The sequence below is a fragment of the Python bivittatus genome, unplaced genomic scaffold (genome assembly GCF_059951505.1).
Source record: "Python bivittatus isolate LINGU-HERP-01145 unplaced genomic scaffold, Pbiv_v1 ctg000700_np1212, whole genome shotgun sequence".
In the NCBI taxonomy this organism is placed as follows: Eukaryota; Metazoa; Chordata; class Lepidosauria; order Squamata; family Pythonidae; genus Python; species Python bivittatus.
The window spans coordinates 51,248,494-51,269,431 of record NW_028277098.1 but is presented as its reverse complement, the minus strand read 5'-3'; the positions used below and the strand labels follow the sequence as shown (position 1 = coordinate 51,269,431).

General features: G+C 41.9%; 1 protein-coding gene across 2 annotated transcripts; it reads right to left on the bottom strand.

Annotated features, from left to right (window-relative positions):
* Positions 1 to 672: 672 nt before the first annotated feature.
* On the bottom strand, positions 673 to 6,921 carry LOC103067424 (KLF transcription factor 18). 2 transcript variants are annotated; one of them, XM_088153815.1, is made up of 4 exons: positions 6,710 to 6,921; positions 4,285 to 5,254; positions 3,397 to 3,562; positions 673 to 2,637 (listed from the first exon to the last, which is right to left on the bottom strand). In XM_088153815.1, the coding sequence occupies exons 1-4, from the start codon at positions 6,794 to 6,796 to the stop codon at positions 2,586 to 2,588; spliced, it is 1,275 nt and encodes a 424-aa protein (XP_088009941.1). In that variant the 5' UTR covers positions 6,797 to 6,921; the 3' UTR covers positions 673 to 2,585. The 2 variants fall into 2 exon arrangements, with proteins under 2 accessions (XP_088009941.1, XP_088009940.1); XM_088153814.1 differs by lacking the exon at positions 6,710 to 6,921 and adding an exon at positions 6,417 to 6,703.
* Positions 6,922 to 20,938: the final 14,017 nt, after the last annotated feature.

Here is a 20,938-nt window from a genome sequence, read left to right as displayed (position 1 = left end):
GTACATAAGTGGCTGTGGGAGGGAGAGAAGATGGAGAAAGACCTGCTAGAGCTTAGTCACCCCTTGTTAATTTAAAAGGAAGCCTCAGCACTTAGTGAGGAGTGAAACGACCAGTACATCCAGTGCAGGAACTCAACTGAGCCAGAGGGATGGGCAGTACCCAGCTTCAAAAAATGAACACACTGACGAACTAAGGATCATTTTAAACTGAGAATCCAAAGTCCTTGTTTGCACCCTTCTACAGCCAGGAACATAGCACTGGCTCCTGAATTTCTGTCTGCCTTACTTTAGCTGCATAAGGAAAAAAGGACAGAAGAGGGGAAAAAAAATTACAAAACTGTTTTCCAAAGAGGCGTAGTTACTGAAAAGTGGCACATGGTAGATTTCCTTATATTGTGAAATGAGATCTGGCAATGTCGATCTCCAATTTAAGAATTTAGTAAAAGTTCTAAAATATGTTTTTTCTTCAACCTGATTGTACTAGAAGCATTGCTGCTGTTGTATTTAACGTTGTAACTAGATTGTTTATGTATTTTAAAATTAGCTTTAGGTGTTAATTTTGAAAGCTGGCTTTGCCCTTAAAGATGGTATACACATCTCTTAAACAAATAATCTCAGTGTTCTCATTTAAAGACCTCCTTTCCAATCACATGAGAAACAAATTGGTTGCTTTTTATTATATTTTATTTATTTTATAGTGGATCAGCAATATTTCTAGGTATGCATATACATAAAGCTAACATTCTGCATGGGAGATGGTAATTCACAAAATGTACAGATAGGTGCCGTGCACATACCAGAGCTGAGGTCATTTATTAAATGGGACCAAGCTATTAAAAAACAAAATACACATACTCATTTACAGCATTTAAAAAAAAGAATTACAACTTATTTGCATAAGCTACATATTAAGAGGTCTTTTTCTCCTCCAAAAAGAAAGTTTCAAGTATAGCAGAAGTGGACAAAAATGCCCTTTACAAAAATAAAATCCAAAAGCTGCTTAGAAGAAAAATGCAGCTGCAGCAGTACCTGGCTTAATGATCATCCTTCAGAGGATGTCACCAACACCACAGATAAAAGTCAAGAAGAGACCCTGTGGCTTTTAAAAAGGCATTAGTCTCAACTCCCACCAGCCTCAGCCCACTTGTCAAATGGCCTGGGCAATAGGAGCTTTGAAGCAACATATAGAGGAATATGAGTTCCCCACTTGCAAATAAAAGTATCCTTAAGGGTCTATCAGTTAACACTCCCGGGACACAATGAACCGCCCCCATCAGAGATCAGGTCCACAAGAATTTTAGAATTGCATCTAGAAAATTCTAGAATAGAATTTTAATGGATGCAACCGGCATCTAAAGTTATAGATGGTTTAAAAGCAATGGCCAATTAGATAATCATTAGCCTTCTATTCTAGAAGAAACTATTCTAGTACTTTAACAATATCTTTGCTTGTGCAAATGAATACAGAGTTTAGAAAATGCCATAGATCCACGTGCTTTCAGTGTTGAGAGATGGAGTGGCATCACCAGTAAAATTCATTAACTTATGAACATTAGAACATTGCCAAATTTACATAGTAGTTAAAAAGCAGTACAAATGTTTTCTTCCATATATGATTTACTCCTATAAAGCACTTTGAGGTATTATAATTAATATGTACAACCACATTTTAGCTGTAACCCTATGCACGCTTATCTGGGAATAAAACACAGGACAAACAGATTTACCTTTGATTCAATATATCTAGGCTTGCACTGTTAGTGATAACTGCAATACTGTGTATATTTATTTGAAAATTTGTTCCTCTTGGCTGGGTTGAAACATGCTAAGCCATTAACCATGGTTATAGATAATGTCTATGTTTATATAATGTACTAATCCAATACCAACAAACCACATTATGGCTTGTTGTGATATGCAAGCCAAGTGGTGATTAGCTGTTACACACAAGCATGCATAGGATTGCAACTTACAATGGCTTTTATTGGTTAATAGCGCTGAAATAGTACAGTTTATGTCTATTTACTTTCATAAGGCAATTTTTCAAGGCTCTGTTTATAAGCAAGTGGTTTTACAACCTCTCATAATAATGAATCAAGGTAATTTTTGGTCCTGGTTTGGCAGCATCCCCTGAGCAAGAAAAAGAAGGGGGAAGACGTTCATACGTTACAGTCTAAAAACATTTACTTAGGACTGAAGCTACAATATTTTGCCCACTTACATGGAAAAGGCTTCTTAGAACTCAGCTGGATTTACTTATGAATACAAGTGTAGTATGCTCTGCAAGCCCCATTAAATGCAGTGTCTTACATTTAACACATGGATTCAGAAGGAAGCCTGAAGTGTATGGGTTTGTAGCTTTACTTCTGAGCACAGAACTTTGCTGCAAAACCCTTGTTCCTAAACACTATAGCTTGCATAACCTACCAACACAACTCTCGTCTTTGTTCAGGGTATATATTATTTTACAGCCTATTCCGGAAGTGACCATTTTAGTTTCTTCAGTTGGATAATCCCAAAACACGCACTGCTGTCAGCTGGAGACTTATTGGTGGATGTTACTTGCTTTAAGAAGGGTTACATCATCACAGGCTGTTTATTGGTCTGAATAGATTGACCATACTGGAAACTTTACAGCTGAAACAAAATGTCATTAAAAAAAATTTAATACCAAAAAAGCTAATACTAAAGGTTGGCAAAAAATGAACAATTATTTTTAAGAGGTCAAGAAAGCTTAAATATTTGCCTTTAGTCCATAACTAATCATACATGTTATAAATCAATCTGCATGTGTATGTCTGGGTTTTGAACTCTTTTGTTTTGATACTACCCCTTTGAAGAACAAAAGGGATTAGTATTTCCGCCCACTTTAATTTGTCCCCATCTCCTCAAGGAGGTCTACTTTAGAAAGTACTGTAGTTTTACAAAACAGAGCCTTTTAACATGACAAGAGAAAAAAAAATAAGAAAGACCATTGTATAATAAAACAAGCAATAATTAAAATCTTATGAACAGCTTGAGACAATCAAGATGGGACCTGCATTATGGCTGTATGTACACTGAAGATTTGGGGACAGGCAGAGATATACTGCCATAATTACACTGCTCACACCAAACCTCCAGGACAATTTTTCTTACACAAATCTGCCTGCAGTAGGGACTGTGGTTTAACTATTCATTTTTAAATACATACTTTTTTCCATAAGAATAGAGTTCCTCTTTAAATATTAAAACATTTCATTAATATATACATAAATTAGCTACTCCAATAAGAAAATATTCCATCCCTTCATAAATAGAGTCCTCAGTCTCTCAGATCCTCCCCCCTCCCCTCTTCTTCAGCCCTGCCATAGTCCACCCCACTGCCCCTGGGAGCCAGCCATGCTTCACACGTGCCTCTTCATGTGCAGGGCCAGATGATCTGATCGAGAGAATGCACGGTCACACAGCTGGCACTGGAAAGGCCGGACACCTGTATGCTTGCGGTAATGGCGTGTCAGTTCATCTGACCGTGCAAATTTCCAGCCACAGCCTTCCCAGGTACAATGATAAGGCTTCTCACCTGGAAAAGAGTAAAAAAACAGCTTGGTGAACTTTCCAACTTTCCAAAAGTGCAAAACAGCCTTTTCACATTACATACACAGCACAACATTTATTGGAGACTCATCAAACTTCCATTAGGAAAGCCTACCAATATGAATTGAATTTGTTGTCTCCAGACTGCATCCTTCCTCTCCTGAATCCTGCCTCCACCCACCTCCCTCAGCTGGAATAAGGAGAGAAGTAATTGTACAGCCAAGCTGAGAACCAGATTACTGTTGGAATACCCAGGCTACAGGCTAACACAGAGTTTCCTGGGAGTGCCCCACTGAACTGGGGGGGGGGAGGGGGGTTACTTCTGAATAAAGACAGACAGCTCAAATCCATATGTGAATTTATTTTAAGCTATTTGATGGACTGAATAAAGCAATCAGCCCAGTTGCATTGTCCCGCTTAACTTTCGGGCTTCTTGGACAAGTTAAGCAATACGTTTCGAAGAAGCTTAACTCTGGAGGTCCTGTAGCGCAACCCTGACGCAGAACAAGATCTTCCAGATAGCTCTGGCCCAAAGCCTCTGCAAATGTCTTCCTACGCCCTTGGAAAAAGGCCTTTCGGGCCCTTTCATTCTGTCCCAACACGGGGTGAGGGTAACCACACCCGAAGGGGTTCGCTCCCCAACATCCACCAAGGCGGGAGGCCCCCCTCTACCCTGTGCCCCTTCCACCCCACCCCCTGCACCCTTACCCGTGTGGGTCCGCATATGTGCCTTGAGATGCGAACTCTTGGTGTAGGTCTTCCCACAGCCGGCAAATTCACAGTTGTGGGTGGCGGTGCGTTTCCGGGCCCAGGACCGCCGGCCCCTCTTCGGCTTGCATTCCTCCGGGGGACCCATCGGGGCGTAGTAATCCAAGACAGGCGAATTGGGCGGTGTGACGAGCAGCCCTGGCATGCCTTGGGCGCGCGGTTTCAAAGGCTCTCGAAAGACGCTGAAGTGTCCGTGGAACTGGGACTGCATCTGCCCGGCGAAGTTGGGCTGGAAGAGGTGGGGAGGCCGCGGATAATGCTGGGGGCCCCCCATCTGCGTGCCCAGATCGCCGCCCACCTGGCATGGGGGCCCCGGGCCCATTTGCTCGGCGAGGTAGCCAGAAGGTGCGTGCTGGGGCAGCGGCGGTTGGAGCAAAGGCTGCATCAGAAGGGGCTTGTGGTCCAGGGGCCCAGGCGCCAGGCATTCGGGCGGGCCGCTCAGCATGCAGGACTGCCCGTCCATCGGCTCCTGCTTGACGCGCAGGTGCTCTAAGGGCAGCCCCCCGGGCAGGGCGGGGGGCGGGTGGGCCAAGCCGGGGGCACGAAGCTCGGTGTATTCCCGCCGCTGGAGCTCGCAGTGGCTTGGCCCCACCGAAGGAGGCGGTTGCTGCACGTCCTGAGTGAAGAGCTCGGCTACGTAGCTGTGACCGGGGCTGGGCAGGTAAGACGCCGCGAACTTGTTAGGGGGCTGGTAGTTGGAACTGTCGCTGTCGTAAGTGGTGCCGCAGCTCTCAGGGGTTTCGGGCAGGGGGTAGTTAGGGTTGCCGCCGGGATGCGCGGGCCCCACCCCGCCATTGGGCTGCCCGTTGGTGGTGTGCGCCAGGATGAACTCCAGGTCGACGAAGTTGCCTAGTTCGTCGGCTTCCCTCTTGATAGCGGTGGCGCTTTCCACGGAAGGAGGGGCCAGCCTCTGCGGGGGGAAAAGCATGGGTTATGGTGCGGAAGGAGTTAATGCGCCCGGAGAGCCAGATCCCAGCATTAGTGACAGTACCCCCAAACCTGAAAAACGGGTTACACGCTCCTATCTCCGAGCAGCCTCAGCGCGGGCAGGGCGCGCTGGGCCTTCTACTTGCTTCCCCAGAGACCCACAAGGCCGGGCTTCTCTGAACCCCGCACCGTCCCGGCGCCTACCGCAGAGTCGGAAGAAACTCCAAACCAGCTCTCCTAGGTACCCTCCTCCGGGGAATGATGGAGGAGTAAATTAACTTGAACCCTTCAGTCCCGCCCTCTGCGCACCGCCACCGCAATATTTTCTTGGCGCGAATCCCCTCGCGGCGGATGCGGAGCGATCGCCCCGGGACTTGTAAAGAGTGTAAAGAGATGCCCCGAACCGAGCGCCCCTTGCCGAGATCCGTTTTGTTCTGCCGCCAAGGGGACTTCCACCTGAATCCTTTCCGAGCTCTACCGAGGTGTTTTCAAGAATACTCCCCTCCTATTTGCTCAGACAGGGCTCGAGCCTACGCACATTTCACCACTATCCAGTATAATCCAGAAAAGACACTCAAAGGCAAAATACGTTTTGCGCACAAAGATGTACACCCTAAAAAAAAAGAAAGAAAAGGGAGAGGGGGTTCCGCCAAATTCGGACGTCCAGTTTAACTTGCTTTCAGTTAAAACGAAACTATTAAGCGAGCCCAGGAATCTTTACTAACACGTTTGCCCTTTCCGACGGTGCTTAGCTCCATACGGAGTTGGGACGCCGGATAAAGGATTCCGCCAATTATGGGAACACACTTTTCTGGGACATCAAATCAGCCCGATCAGGAACTCCACCCTGCTTAGTCTCCGCACGTACTTCTGGACCAGGACTAGAATAGCCTAATAAACGCGCCCACCTCGGATAAGTTGAGAGTGGTGTTGCCTCTAAGCCGCTTCGGCAGGGGGTTGGCGGAAAAACGCTGCTCCAGATTAACAATTCCAGAACTTTTTTCTTACAATCTAGCTAGTGCTGGTCTCCTAAACTACGCCTTTGATCAATTTTTCAAGAACGCAGTTGTAAAACAATTTTCCCTGCCGCCGATCCGCACGCCTCTTTCAAGCCCCCAGCCCGTGCGAAAAGAGCAGAAGCCGACCTTAGCTACATGCATCTAGACCTCAAAGGAGAGACGGCGGGTGGTAGCACCCCAGGGCAATTTGGAACAGAAAATCTGCCCGCGGGAGAAAGAGCCTTTGTGTTCCTCTATTCGAAATTGCCCGGCCGGTCCGAAGCTCCTTCCAGCGATCTTTGGGCTCTTTACATCTAGTTTTAATTTTCAAAGGCTGTAAGATCCTCCGTGCGCGTCCCGAGTTTAACGACAGTTGCTCCCTAGTTGAGAGATCGCAAGACCGCTTCCCGAAGAACTCCCTCCGCCAACAGCTCCCGTACCATCTCGGGCCGCCTCTCTTCCAGAGGCACCAAGCCGGCGAAGGTGGAGATGGAGGGCAAGACAGCTTCCTCCACTGCTACGCTCATCTTGCGCGGTGGCTCGAGCTGGAAAGAGCTCGGTAACTGCCCACGGTCCGGCAGCTCCGCTCCAGGCACTAATCGAGCGCTGAACTCTTCCCAAAGCGAAAAAAAACCCAACCCCAAAACTTTCTGTACGAGTTCAGCTTGTGAAACAGCTGAACTTGCTGTAATTGGTCGAGGGTAAGATTAATATTCATGACAAGCCGCTTTGGATTTGATTTCGCAAGGAAAAGCCACGCCCACCACAAATGTCTAGTTGAAAGCCCGACGATTTCTGCCAGGAGAGGAGTAAGTGGAGCAGCCCGGATGCAGAACCGGCGGAATGGTCCTCTGGAGTGCTGAAGTATCCATAATGCCACTACTTCGCAGTAAATCTCTGAAAACGGCAGCCTCCGCTCTATGGGGTGCAATGGCAAAGCAACCCTCCTGTCCCCGCGGTCCTCCAGATATCTGACATCCTTCCAGACTAACAAGCAGCCATGACTGGAGGCGATGGAGTGAGCAGTCCAATACTTCTAGGAGGGCACTAGGTTGGGGAAAACAGACCTATGGCGTCTGGTCACACGTGGGAAGGTTCAGATTACATTCCCCATTCGGGGAAGCTCACAGCTCTGTTACTCTCAGCCTAAGTTACCTTACAGGATTCTTGCAACAATAAAATGAGTGTGTAGGAGAGGATCACATGCCTTGGAGAACGGTAGCTGGGAGTTTAGGATACCTCTAACTAAGGGAAGCTACAGCTCTTTTTGGAGAGTCATAGCATGAATTCTGATCCTACCTAGAGACACTCTCAAGTCAGTTCCCCCTTGTTTGCCATGCCTGCAGCCTCAGACTTGCAAATGATCAATTTAGAGTTATTGACCAGTCAATACTTGGATTAGCAATTACAATACTTTTAAAACTCAGGAGAGTAGGTCACTCTATTATGTGGAGGACCCTCAGGAACTGTGCTTGAGGTCCTATTTCATTGTAGCAGGATTTAGATACAGTATAGTAGACACTAGGAAAAATAGATGAAATGGCCAGAAGCAAGTATCTCTATTAAAAAGTCAGAAAAATGTCCAAGTAATGAAAATGACCATTCTGCACTTTCTGGTACGGAGATTGTGCAAAGATGTCAGACAATACAGTATATGGATTTAAAGGAAGGCACTGAAGGAAAATATTGCACTATGCATTTGTTTTGGCTGTCTTTCTGAGTTAGGTTGCTCATCCCTTGTCATGTGTGAAGCACAAGTTGGGAAATTCTGGCCCTGCAAATGTTACTGAACAACAAAGTTCAGCATTCCTCGCTGCTGGCCATATTGACTGAGGCTGGTTGGTATTAATATTCAGCCATACCTGCAGGGTGACTTCCCTGAAGTGCCATGCACATTGCTTCTCATAATGATAATATTAATATTGATACTACTTGCAGTTTGGAACAGATCTACTGTAATAGATCTGCAGTGTTTCTCACCCTTGGCAACTTTAAGATGTGTGGACTTCAATTCCCAGAATTCCCCATCCAGCACTGATCCAGAGAATATCCTGGCAGAAACTTTTCATAATACATATATATTGTTAACAAAACTCACCATGGAAGAAGCTCAACCATTCCATTAAAGAAGTGTCTTCCATTGTTGAACTACTTTTTACATTCAGGAAGTTTAAGCTAGAATTCATTTAATGTAGCATATTGACTGCTTTTCTACTTTTTTTTTAAAAAAAACTTGATTTGATCCCACCTGCTTTAAGTGTAACGTATCTTAGATTTTAAACTGCTTCTTGGTTCACATAAGAAAAAGAGAGGTATCTACACATTTCGTTTTCTACACCTTTCATGTACAAGATTCCACACTTAGTCTTGCTCAACACAGTATCCTTCAAATGTACTGAGCAACAATTCCTATTAGACCTCCCCATATATGGTCACAACTGGTTAGGGAGATGGGAGTTGTAATCCAAAACATCTCGAAAGCTGCTGGTTGAGGAAGACCACTCCACATTACCCTCAAGTTTTCCCCCAAAATCCAGAAAGAAATTGGAGGTCACACAGAGTGCTCTAATTGGTAAGAAAATGATATTCCATGAATTTTAGCTATACTCCATTAGAGAAAGGAAAGTTAAGGTCCAAGTCTGGGTTGCAAAACTTAATAGATTTTCAAACTTAATACGCAGGATGTTGTACTTTAAAAATAAAATCTATTTCAATTTCATTGAAAAATACAATTTTTTTCCTATTATCCTCAGTGGACAGCACATTATCCCTTTCCTTTCTAAGTTATTTTTAAATATTTGACCTGAAAATTGTTCAGCCTATTGTTCTCACATTTTTTCAAAAGTTGGGCAAACCCAGTTTAACTATCTTTTCCATTTAATATTTCTTCAAGGTCTTTTTTTTTTTCCATTATGGTCTCCATGCTGTGAATCCTTTCCTGCTAACTCTAACTTTTTGAACTGCTCAGAAATAAATGTCACTCATCTTACTGGTCACAGATCACGCAGAAAGCTCATGTCTAGTTTGTTGTCTGTTCTATCTCCTCAATCATATTCACCATTGCTACTGTTTCTTCAATTACTTGTTTATTTTCTACCTGTGTTTCTTTCTTTCTTTCTACTTAACACACTTGGCTACACAAATTCAGTTTTCTTATCTTTTTATAACATCATTTTTAACTTGAAAATTTATGAAGCTCTTGGGGTGGAACCAATCTGTAGGGCTATTTGCCCCATTAGAAAAAAGTCATTTAGGAACCACAGACAATGAAGATTGGAAAACTAGGAGGAACCAGACCAAAAGTGGAAGGAATGTTACTGGACTGTCTAGTACTCTCTCTCCCACTCCTTTACAGTCACATCTTTCACTCTATTTTCATTCCATCCCACATGAAATTAAGCTTTAAACTGCAGTTAAGCAACTCACAGTTTAGAATCCTAGAGCATGGGCAGTAGTCCCATTAGGATTGTGATATAGGATGGAAAATTAGGAGTTGTTTCTATACTGAGCCTCTGTTGCAGATCAGAATGGAAGTGAGGAGCATGGAGGTTTGCTTTGGAGCAGAATCTAAGCTATTCAGGACCTAGAAAACCTATACCTCAGGTTTTTCACAAGACCAGGCTTAGCCACTGGACAAATAATAAAGGAGACTAGATGTAAGTACAGGCTCTTGATACCCACGAAAGCAATCCTGTTTTTTCTTCTCAGCTGTTCTAACCCCTTTATTGGAAATGCTTAAATGAAATTATATGGTAGCCCAGGCAGAAAAATTCATAACAACCCTCTTCAGTGTCCAGGAATTCTCCAAGATTACATTGATTGCACATTTATAGAGAATACTATTTTTTCATCCCCAGGCTGGACCTTAGGGCCCAGATCCACAGCTCCTCAGCCCAGCCTCTCCTTCATGTAGAGATACCAGAGCAAGAGCAGATTACAGGGTTCAGAGGAAGAGAATCTGAGCCATCAAGAGGATGTCACAAGCCATCAAGGCTAACACTGCTTATTGCAGTGGCCTTATTTTTGTAAAGAACCAGTTTATTATAATTAGGGAACAATAGTCCAGGACATAGCAAAAGATTTCCCTTATAAAATATATGATCATTGAGTTCTACAATCTTTTGCTTATTCCTAAGTAAATGTGCTTAGCATCATGGTCCATTGCACTCATGTAATCAAAATGGTACTATGTTTTCAGGGAGTTTAGAAGGTGACCCTGTTTGTGTTGTGAATGCTTTAAAAATCAGGGCTGGCAAAAGCCTTTTGTTGTTGGCTATTTTGCTCTAAAATTTCAGAAATATAGTAGGTATTTTAAACATGGAATGGGAATTGGGGAGAGGAGAAGAACAGTAGATGCATGTTTCACAACATACACAAAGCTATATAAAATTGCCCCCAGTTAAATCATGAGATCCAGATTTTAAAATGATCTGCCTACTCCACTGTCCAGAGAAGTGATAAAATTAACAGCAGCACATGCATCTCTGATCTTTAGAGAAAAATTTTGGGTAATAACTCTTTACCAGATGTTAACCTATGTATTAACACCCGGGCGAGGGGGAGGGGGCAAGAAAAGTAGCATAGAAAGTAATTTTAAAAAATCAGATAAAATTAACAAATTTTATTAAAAGCATAAGCTTTCACGAGCTGCACCTTTTAATAAAATGTGTTAGTTGGAAAAGGTGCTTCCAGACTCTTCCTGATTTTTTGCTACCGTAGACTAATACAGCTCTCCTCCTCCAATACAAAAGTAATATAAATGTAAATGACATGTTCCGATTTGGAAGTGCAACCACAAGAAGATTCATATCCTTCAAGAGGCAGAGTCAACACATGCATTTCCTTGTGTGTGGACTTAACACTGTTTCCCAAAACAGTTCTGAATGTCTGAAATTGCTCAGATAATACAAGAAGGGAAGGAGGTAAACAAGAGATTATTTCTACTGTTTGGATGAATATGTAATGGGTGGTTCATCCCATAAATTGATCTCTCAATATCTTTTTGGATGGCTTCTCTAGAGTGAGGAAATGGGATATCTCCTCCTAGCCCACTTTCCAAAGGAAAGTATACAAAAAACACTAAGTACTGCAGGCTGCTGCCAACATTTTATCTACAGATAAAATGGTTCTCCCTGTTGGGGATCACTGCAATGGACCATTTGAAGATTAGATGTACTCGTTTAGTAGTAAAGGCAGTAGGTTCATCTAATTCTGTCCATGTTCCTTGCCCATCTGCATCTCTGCATCATTACTGGTGGTAAATGTCAGAACTGTGGGATGTCTAGCCTGCACAATTGTTGCCCGCTTTATTTGAATTCTCTCTTCTGGTAATGCCCTGTAGGGCCACAATGGGAGCACAGATGTGATTTTATCGTTCTGTCCTTTGACAATATACTCTGAAACACATTTTCTTAGAATAAGAACCTGCAACAAAAAATTGCAATTTGGAATTTTACTGTTCAGGATGGTAGCTATCCTGGCATGCTTTGTCCAGAATATGCCACTCTATTCCCTGGTTCTCCCTTCACCCCTATCCTGTGTCACTCAATGTAAAAGCCCAGTGACTTTTTGCAGTTCTTATTGAGCTGTTTTGTTTTGCTTCCTAAATATGTTTTACATTTCTACAAACCCTGGAATTCCCCAACCCAGCCATAAGCATGGATGGTACCATATGGGCTATAAAAAAAGATCCATACCTGAGGTTTCCATAATTAGCATATTGGCCCTGATTTCAGGATTTTTTTCCAATGAAATGTGCTAATCAGCTGATAACAGTGTATGTGATCCTATGTTAATGCTCAGGGTACACAATCCCAATTCATTAAGCTTTTTAAAACAATAACCCCTGATCAGTTGCACTGCTTTGGAATAAATTACTTCAAGATCCTGATTTGTATATGCGTTAGGAAAAACAGACAAAAATCCCAGACACAATTGTCTGAGCACTTAAAAATGTACTAATTGCATGAAAATCTGAACTATTAGATTTTCACACTACTATTAGAGCTAAAATATTTCAAAGTATTATAAGCTAATATTGAATTATTTTGACACTGGTTCCCCAATCAATAATCATCCACGACATATGGACATCTTTGAAAAAAGTACTAAGAAAAGATACCAAATTCAGCTGGGAAATACAGACTATGTTCATCTAAACCTTATGAGACAATTAACCAATTATTCCTTTAGTTACCACAGCATCCTTTGTTTCTGCATAGTTGTAATTACATGAGCGTGTCTCATAGATTCTTTGTGTTTGAGTAGTATTTAAGTCTCAGTCTTGATCTGGTCCCAGAGTTTTCTGTTTTTCAAAACAAGTACCTTGAAGTCTAATTCATTTCTCTCTTTCTTAGATAATGTGAATGTACACTGGTAATGTCCGTTGAGTATTCCAAGCAATGTCAATTTTATCACTATGTATGGAGTCTCAGCTGCCTTCTCTGTGAGGTTCAGTGGCTACAAATATGTGTGGCAGGAGAAAGATAATTGGTATTTTTTTCTAGTCCCTTATTTGTGGCACACAGAAATCTGCCAAAACATTTTGTGAGTCATTAGCCTGGAAATGGGCAATCCCACTATAGTCCATTCCTACCCAAGTACAGAAGGTTGAGTGTTTAGCAGACCCCCATCACACATGAAAAGGGCACTGCTGATCCCAGTGTAGCATTTCCCCTTAGTTCCTTCAGTCTAGGAAGTTCTGCTTTTGTGAAGTTGGGGCTTTCCATGCCTTGGGCATAAAAGGCAGGTTCCTTCTGTGTATTTCACTTGTCAATCTTGGCAGGATTCTGTACATAAACTAATGGGAAATGTTTTCAGCCTCTTGAAGAACTATATGAGAAGGTGGCCATTAGGAAAGCTCAGCATATGTGATATTTCCTGGTAAGTTGGGACTTGGCTTCCAGCCACTCAGTACCAGGAATTTCTTTAAGCTGTTGAGTTTGTCTAGCAGAGATAGGCTTTATCTCTCCAAGCCTATTGCCTGCACAGGACTCCCCATACCCAGTTACCTTTCTAAGAAGTTTGGGCTGATGTTGTAGCTCAGAAGGCATAGAAGACTGGCAAATAATGTGGATATAATAGCCATCAAGGAAAAGGCATGTTGGCTTCCTAAAGCTGAATCTAAAGTTACTTTTCCAGTTACTCTCCTTACTAGACCTTAATTATCAGGGTGGAGTAGCACCATAAATTGATGCTGTAATCCAAAAGAGTAACAACTATGCAAATCTTTCTCCAAGAGATCCAGCAGTCTTTCTCAATGTACATAATGGTCTCTATAAGGAAATTGTCTTGTGGCACACTCTTTGTATTTTTCATCTTTGCTTCAAGTTCAGAATTAATTCAATGGCATTAAATCAGTCCCACGTGGTGATACAAAGCCTGGAAAGTCCTTTTCCCTCCATGGTAAACTCCAAATTGAAACCCAATTTGGTCTAGTTGGTGCTTTTTTACACTTTAACGTAATTCAGCGAGCTAGTTGTTAATATTGTAATCAAACTGTTTTGGAATCAGGTACAAGTACAATCAAGCACATTCTGTCCTTGAGTAAAAGAGGTATTCACTGTCACTCGAAAGCAGAAAAACAGACTAACTTCACAGCAGAAAAGACAATTTAAAAAATAAGTGGTTGCTGGATGATTCTGTACAAATGCTAGCTATATCCCACAGTCTCCTATAATTTAGTGCCTTCCACATATATTGGATTACAGTTCCCAAACACGGCCACATTGGATGGGAAAGCACAGCTATAGGGCATCAGGTTTGGGAAAGCTAGATTAGTCCAAGATATCTAGGTGGCATCAGGTCAGGGAAGGCTGCTAGGTAATCCACTATCCCAATTTGGGCATCACTTCTTCTCCAGTCTACAATATGAAGAAAATAGAAAAAAAAAATTCACTCATTTTACAGAGTTCTTGTGAGACTTAAGGAGATAATGTATATGAAGCACTCCTTAGTGCTATTTTTTTTAAAATATGTGTAGTCTATCTTTTTAAAAAGACAACTTAGAATATTTGAAGAAAGCTCATAAGAAGCAGCTTTGTAGCCAGAAATGCTAACAAATGTTCTTTGCAGCAGAGAGTTATGCCAAAATAAGTTGAGACGGAATAAATGGAACAAGGTAAAAGGCCCTTTCAATGGTTGTTTACTGATTTAAATAATTCCCCTCCCCATTGACTTTGCTTGTTGGAAGCCAGTTGTGAAGGTTGCAAATGGCGATCACCTGACTGCGAGACACTGCAACCATCATAAATGCATGCCGGTTGCAAAGTGCCTGAATTGTGATCACATGACTGTGGGGATGCTGCAACAGCCATAAGTTCGAGGACTGGGCATAAACCCACTTTTTCAGTGCTGTCATAACTTTGAATAGTCACTGAAATAGGCAGTTAGGACTACCTGTATTTGTTGTACAATAAAGGTTTCAGTTTTGAGCTGATTACTGTTAAGGAGTCCATTGTATTCTTACTTAAACATTAATTTTTACATGTTAATAAAAGGAAGTAGTAGATAAGCAAAGCAAATTTAAAAACAACTAAAATATCACAACATTAAAAAAAGAAAATTAACTATTGGGTATCTAACTTCCCCCTTTGTATACATCTGCTGCTTTACAGTGTTTGTAGACATTTAGGCCCCCTTAGAAGCCAGACGGTAAGTGATTATAGTTACCCTGCCGTGTGATATATTGTATATATGGGAACCATTCTTACTTAAATTTGGTTAAACTATGAATATACACTGTTAGTTTTGCTATTGCTGCATATTCTGCAAGTATAAGTTCCCAATCAGGTATTGTTAGGATTGTGTCTTTCTTCCAGTGTTGGGCAAAATTTATTCTCACTGCTGTAAGCATATATCTCATTAAATTATGTTTCTTATTGATTTTTTTCTGAGATTATACCTAGGAAGAAAAGTTGTGGTTTCATTTCAAATTTCCAAATTTTGTGCATTGTACTATATATATCTTTCCAGTACTTTTGGGTTTTTTTTTACATGTCTACCACACGTGATAAAACATTCCTTCTGTTCCATGGCATTTTCAACATTTAATACTTATGATTTGTTTATCTTGGATATTATTGATGGAGTTTTATACCAACTATAGAACATTCTGTACCAACATTTCTGAATTGGAAGTATCACATTCCATAGAGATAGATGTATCTCAAAGATAGATTGTACCTCAATTTCTTGCACCAGGTTTTGTTTTTGTTTTTTTAAAACTTTGGTGAAAAAGCAAGTGTACTTACTCCCAATTTCCTAGATCAGAAAATAATCAAAGTCACCATCTGTGGGATTGTGAGGGAGAATCCAGTTTCTTGTTCTGCTTAATTGACTGGCCAATCATAAAAGGAATTGGATAATTTTGGGCTATTCTCCACCTCAGTTGAATGTTCCGTATAGATCATCCTTAAATCAATGGGGGGAAAAGTAATTCTTTACACAAATATCTGTGGCTACAATAGCTGTTAGATAACTTTAGGTAATGGCCATTAGATAAGGAGGCTTTACAGAAGAATTGAGTCCATAAAAGGGAATATATCTGTCACCTATGAATGCTAAATGAAATATTAAGAGTCAGCAGTATTCTTTCACTGGAGGAAAGGTGGGACAGAAATGTGAATAACACAATTTGTAGCAATAGAATCCAATACAGTACTTGGAAATCCTTTCATACACCAAAACCAGAGCAATATCAACAATGTAAGCTTATTACAGGGAACTAGTGACTCTGAAAAAAGGCTCAGAATTGGAAGTGACCCACTCACTTTCCCAACCCTGGATTAACCCCAAAAGGTCTCCCATGGCCACCATTTTTCTTTGCTTGTCCTCAGTAAAGAGGCTGTCTAACCATTCTGTGATCTTGGGGGAGGCTTACTCACGCATACTGACTTTCTAAAACAATCTCTTGGAGCACCCTTACTATTAGATAAAGAGGGGCAGATGGTTAAGGCAAGCACCTCAATATCATTGTTGTGTTTTAACTGCCAGGGAAAGAGACAGCCAACCTTGAAATAGTAATTCAGTGTTGTAATTTTAATCATCACTCTGGGTTAAAATTTGGGCCCTAAAGGAAGCAGTCCTTCTCACAGAGACACAATCTGGTGTAGTTTTGATTTGGCTGCAACTCTAGGAAGGAGGCAATGGCAAACCACTTCTGAAACACCTTGCCTTGAAAACTGCAGGGACTCGTCCAGGCAGTCACCGCAGAATCGGTAACGACTGAGTGTGGATAAAAACAACACCACCACAATGTATATGGAGAGGAGGAACTTTGGTTAAAAAGCAAACTGCCATCATAAAGGTGTTCGTTTGAAAGAGGGTTGTCCTAACCTAGATGTCTTTGCATAATCTTCTAAACTTAAAATGTGGTCGACAGGTATGGGGTTGTGTTGCACAAACCCAACTCGTGGTTTGGAGCCGAGTGTTGTGAGAACGCAGGCAACTGGGCTAATTCAATAGAAACTGCGGCTCAGTTAACTCACAGGTTCGCAAACTGTTCAGAAGCATGCCAAAACTTCTACATAAGCTAGAAGTACATCAGCCACTTCCAAACGGCCGCGACCCGAGGATTTCCCACCAGGGCCAAGTAAGCAAGAAAAATGAAACAGAAGAAATAGAAGTGACCTCGGTTTAGAGGCAGTTTCACTTATCACGGTCTGGCAGCTTTTTCCCGCTGATAGAAAGGAAACAATGCTATCAGGCGTCTTCGTCTCGCTAAAGAAGCCCCCCAGGTGGAGGGGGGGAGTCAAAACTCTGCATCCCCCACGCCGGTTCAGGACAGGTGACACTTTGAATCCCGTCCGCGCCGCCCCTTCAGCCTAGTCGTTGCCGGGGGTGCCTCGGACACCCCGGGTACAAAAGTCCTGAGCAGGGCCCTACGGCTCCTCCTCCCATTCTCCTGCCTCTCGCGTTATTTCCGCCGCCCCAAGCCCGCGGCGAGCCCCTTTGCAGAATATTCAGGGTGGTTTTTCTGGAGTTTAATGTTAGCTTTCCCCGACCGGATGATGTCCGCCTGTATTGGATTACAGCTCGCATCATCCCCAGCTAGTAATGGTCACTAGGAATTGCGGGCAACCCAGATCCACAGTTTAGCGCAAGGTTGTTCACGCGAGCGCGCGTGCATTAATAGAGGCTGTGAGAGGTGTCGAAAGGATTTTGTAACATAATTTTCCTTAATAAGCACAGTTCATTTGCCATGGACTAAATGTTTTTATTTGGATGTTTTCTCTCCACTGAATTTAATCGAGCTTTCTTCCGCAGTCTCCCGCCCCAGTGCGCTTTTCCTTGAGGGCGGGGCAGGTACGAATTGAGAGCGCAATAAGAAAAGGAGAGAACTCCGACTGAAATACAAGCATAAAAAAATGATGGCGAGTGAGAGCTCTTCCTGCCTTCTTTTACAGCTGTATTAAATCAACATTCAAGTCTGATAATGCTTTGAGGGAATTCACCTGCACTTTCAGCCGTTGTGGCAAGAAACCTCACGGGGTAGATTATGTCAAACTAATTACCGCGTTTCGTTCCTAGTCCCTTATCTGAGAATAAGCCTGATTGCATTAACGCGACGGGATCCACAGGACTGCGATGTAGGACCGCGGAAATAAAAGGGAATTTTGCTAACAGCGTCCTCGACTTCAAGAGGCGTCTCGCGCCTTCTTCATGTTTGGTCCTGTGGCTTCCTGTGAATATTCTTCTGAACCTCTCCTTAACCAAACTAAGTAGGAATTTAGTTAACCGAACTAAATAGGAATCTTCCCCTTGGTCACGGTATTTCTGTTAATTCACATTCAAAGAGCAGAGAGAAGAAATCAGATCTGTCCCTCTCTTATACACAATTTTAATCTTAGAAGCAGGGATTCAATTTGTGTTGCTCTTGCATATCCCTTATTGGGAAAGAGTAACCTATTATTTTTGTGAAAGCAATCGTTTTAAAAATGCGTGTTAGGACTCAAAATTTCCAGTGAAAATGTGCTTTTTAGAAATGCTTCTTTCTGATTACTTTCCTTGATAACACTGAAGTGAACCTGATAAATTCACACTATTTGCTTGCCTATAAAGGGTTATATTTCACACACCTGTTACAGTAATTAATTTCCCCTGAAAACTTCAATACTTACAAACATGCAAAATATCAATTAAATATTTCCATAACCCCACCTGTTATTAGGAAGATTTATGGTTATGGTTATTTTCCAGGATGGATTATAAAACAGAAGCTAACGACAATGCATTGGAGGGTAGGAACTATCCTGATGTTTGTATAGTGGTGTGGAGACACATGCACACAGAGTTTAAATCCCAGCTCAGTTAAGATGACATTTTACAGTATAGCATTCTTAGCTGTACCACGTTTTTCAAATGTATATCTGCAATCCTATGCTTGTTAGGAAGTCAGGTTCATTATATTAAGTGGAGCTTAATTTTTGAACATACTTAGGATTCCTTTGTAAAGATTCAGTCTGCTGACATCCATTGGAATTGTGCCATTGGGGAGCAGGATTGCCCTTTATTTATACTTCTGGCATTGATTCCTACACCCGCTTGCATACATAAACACACACGCACACACTGGAGTTTCTTGAACTATTCCATTTTGGAACATTCTGGCTTGCTTTGATCATATCCCCTGATGCAGTGCTAGGTCTGGCCGCTTTATTGTGCAGCTCTTAGACCCTTTGTTATGGATTTCACTGGCCCTCGGCATTTCTCCTTATATACCCGTTATTTTTAAACCTGCCTACGCAAATCCCAGATCCGGAATGGACCACGGCTCAGGGCCAAGGGGAAATGGACACGGCACAAATTTCCTGCCCTTTTTACCTCTCTTCCTCTATAACATGCTAAGCACAACTTTATTTTCTCCCACTACTAACTTTCACTGTTACAGGAAAGCCTGCCAGCTGCCCAAAGTACTGTGCAAGGGGGCAGCCCGTCCACCCCAGGGTCTGAGTCACACAGGTGCAGAAAAGATTAGCCTAGCAAGCTGGGCCCTGACTGTCTCCGAGAGGATTTTTCACATTTATGACATCAGGATGAAAGAAAGGTCAGCCACTGAAGCTGCAGGTAACCCAGCAGCTAGCATCTTCTGTCTCTGAACGGTGCATCAGAGGATAGTCAAAATACCACAGTGTGTTTATGATTTAGCATGTTGTGGAAACACAGACATAGACTTGTACATTCCAGTCTCTAAAGGAAGTGGGGACATCACAGTCAAGTGCAAATGTACAAATGATCACCCACCCTACGTCAGCTCATTCGTATCCCAGTCGCTTCTCCAACTGAAGACTTTGTTGGACAATGACAGCTATATTACCTCTTCTATTTTCCCAGGAGGAAAAGCTCAGTAACATATGCTACATATTCTCCAACCTTATAGGTTCCTGATTGGAAATTCTGAGAATTTAGTCCTAGTGCAACTGGAAAGCACATGGTTGTGAAAGGCATAAACAGATTTATTCTGGTTGTGTTCCAGGTAGTTGTAATATATAGAAAACTCATTTGTACAGCACATTTGAGGGATCCAAAACCATACATATACACAGACTTCAAACTGCTGCCTGGTAGTTCAGAATGATTGCCTTTGTATATGGTATATTACATTGGGATGTATTGGTTGCAAAATCTGCCAAGTTTCTGGAGAATCCATTGGATGGTCTTTTTGGATTGGCAGTTGCCACATTCATTCAATGCATGTTTTGCAAGTTCAGACTTAGTTTTTATGATATGTCAAAACTTTTGAACCCAAGTTTTAAATTGTTATGCCAAATTGATTCTGACTACTGTATCTCATCAAACACTTTTATGATAAGTATGATTTAAAGGAGAAGAGAGATGAAGATGCAATCTGGGCACTTTTGAAACATGGGTTATAATGAAAAGGCTAGTTCACATATCCAAGATTGTCAGTTACAGCCACCTGATGAAAGAAGTAACCAGTTAAGTAGTATTCATGTGTTGATAGTCTCCCCTCCTGATTTTAATTCATGTGAGTGTGGTGGTAGAAAAATATTCTGTCTCATACACACAGGTGGCTGCCAGAAGTCTTGTCCACAGAACTGCACTGCCTCATCGGTTCTTTTTTCCTGGTGCTGCAATTCCAGATGCCTCAAAGAATTTACAGTGCAGGAAAGAATCAGTGCAAAATGGAACCAGCCAAATTTTTAAAAATGCAGATGGATTATTTTTCCTCCCCAGAATTCCTGTTCAGGGCTCAGAAAACATAATGGCTCTTGTTTCTTTTTTGTCCACCAATGAGTGTCAGCTGCATATTTAGGCTGATTGACAGTTACCTCTGTGAATGTATGTACTGATGCCATATTCACAACAAGGATATCTTCAAATGTATTCTGCATGATATATCTGCAATATTCATGTAACTGAGTTGTTAATATTCATGTAACTGAATTTTTGAATAATAGAAGATTGCAGAACCTTCCTGTGTGAATTTATCTATCATTGGGAAAAATGTTTTGGACATGAAATTTATCATTAGTAGTGGGGAAAAAAGGAACAAAGGTCAAAATTAAACAACTTTCCCACTGCAGAATTCACACTTGATTTTTAAACAAATGTAGCAATCAATGAATGGATTGGCTTGTTTTCAATGTGGATCTTTTATTGGATTTTACTCTGTGCTTCCTTCCAAATGAAAACTGTTTACTGTTAAT

Excerpts from the sequence above, each read along its gene's own strand:
- LOC103067424 (XM_088153815.1), bottom strand. The coding sequence starts at position 6,796 with ATGAGCGTAGCAGTGGAGGAAGCTGTCTTGCCCTCCATCTCCACCTTC. Across the intron at positions 3,563-4,284 it reads ACATATGCGGACCCACACGG|GTGAGAAGCCTTATCATTGT; the intron begins GTAAGGGTGCAG and ends ACTCTTTTCCAG. Across the intron at positions 2,638-3,396 it reads CTGGCCCTGCACATGAAGAG|CTGTAAAGTTTCCAGTATGG; the intron begins GCACGTGTGAAG and ends ATTTTGTTTCAG.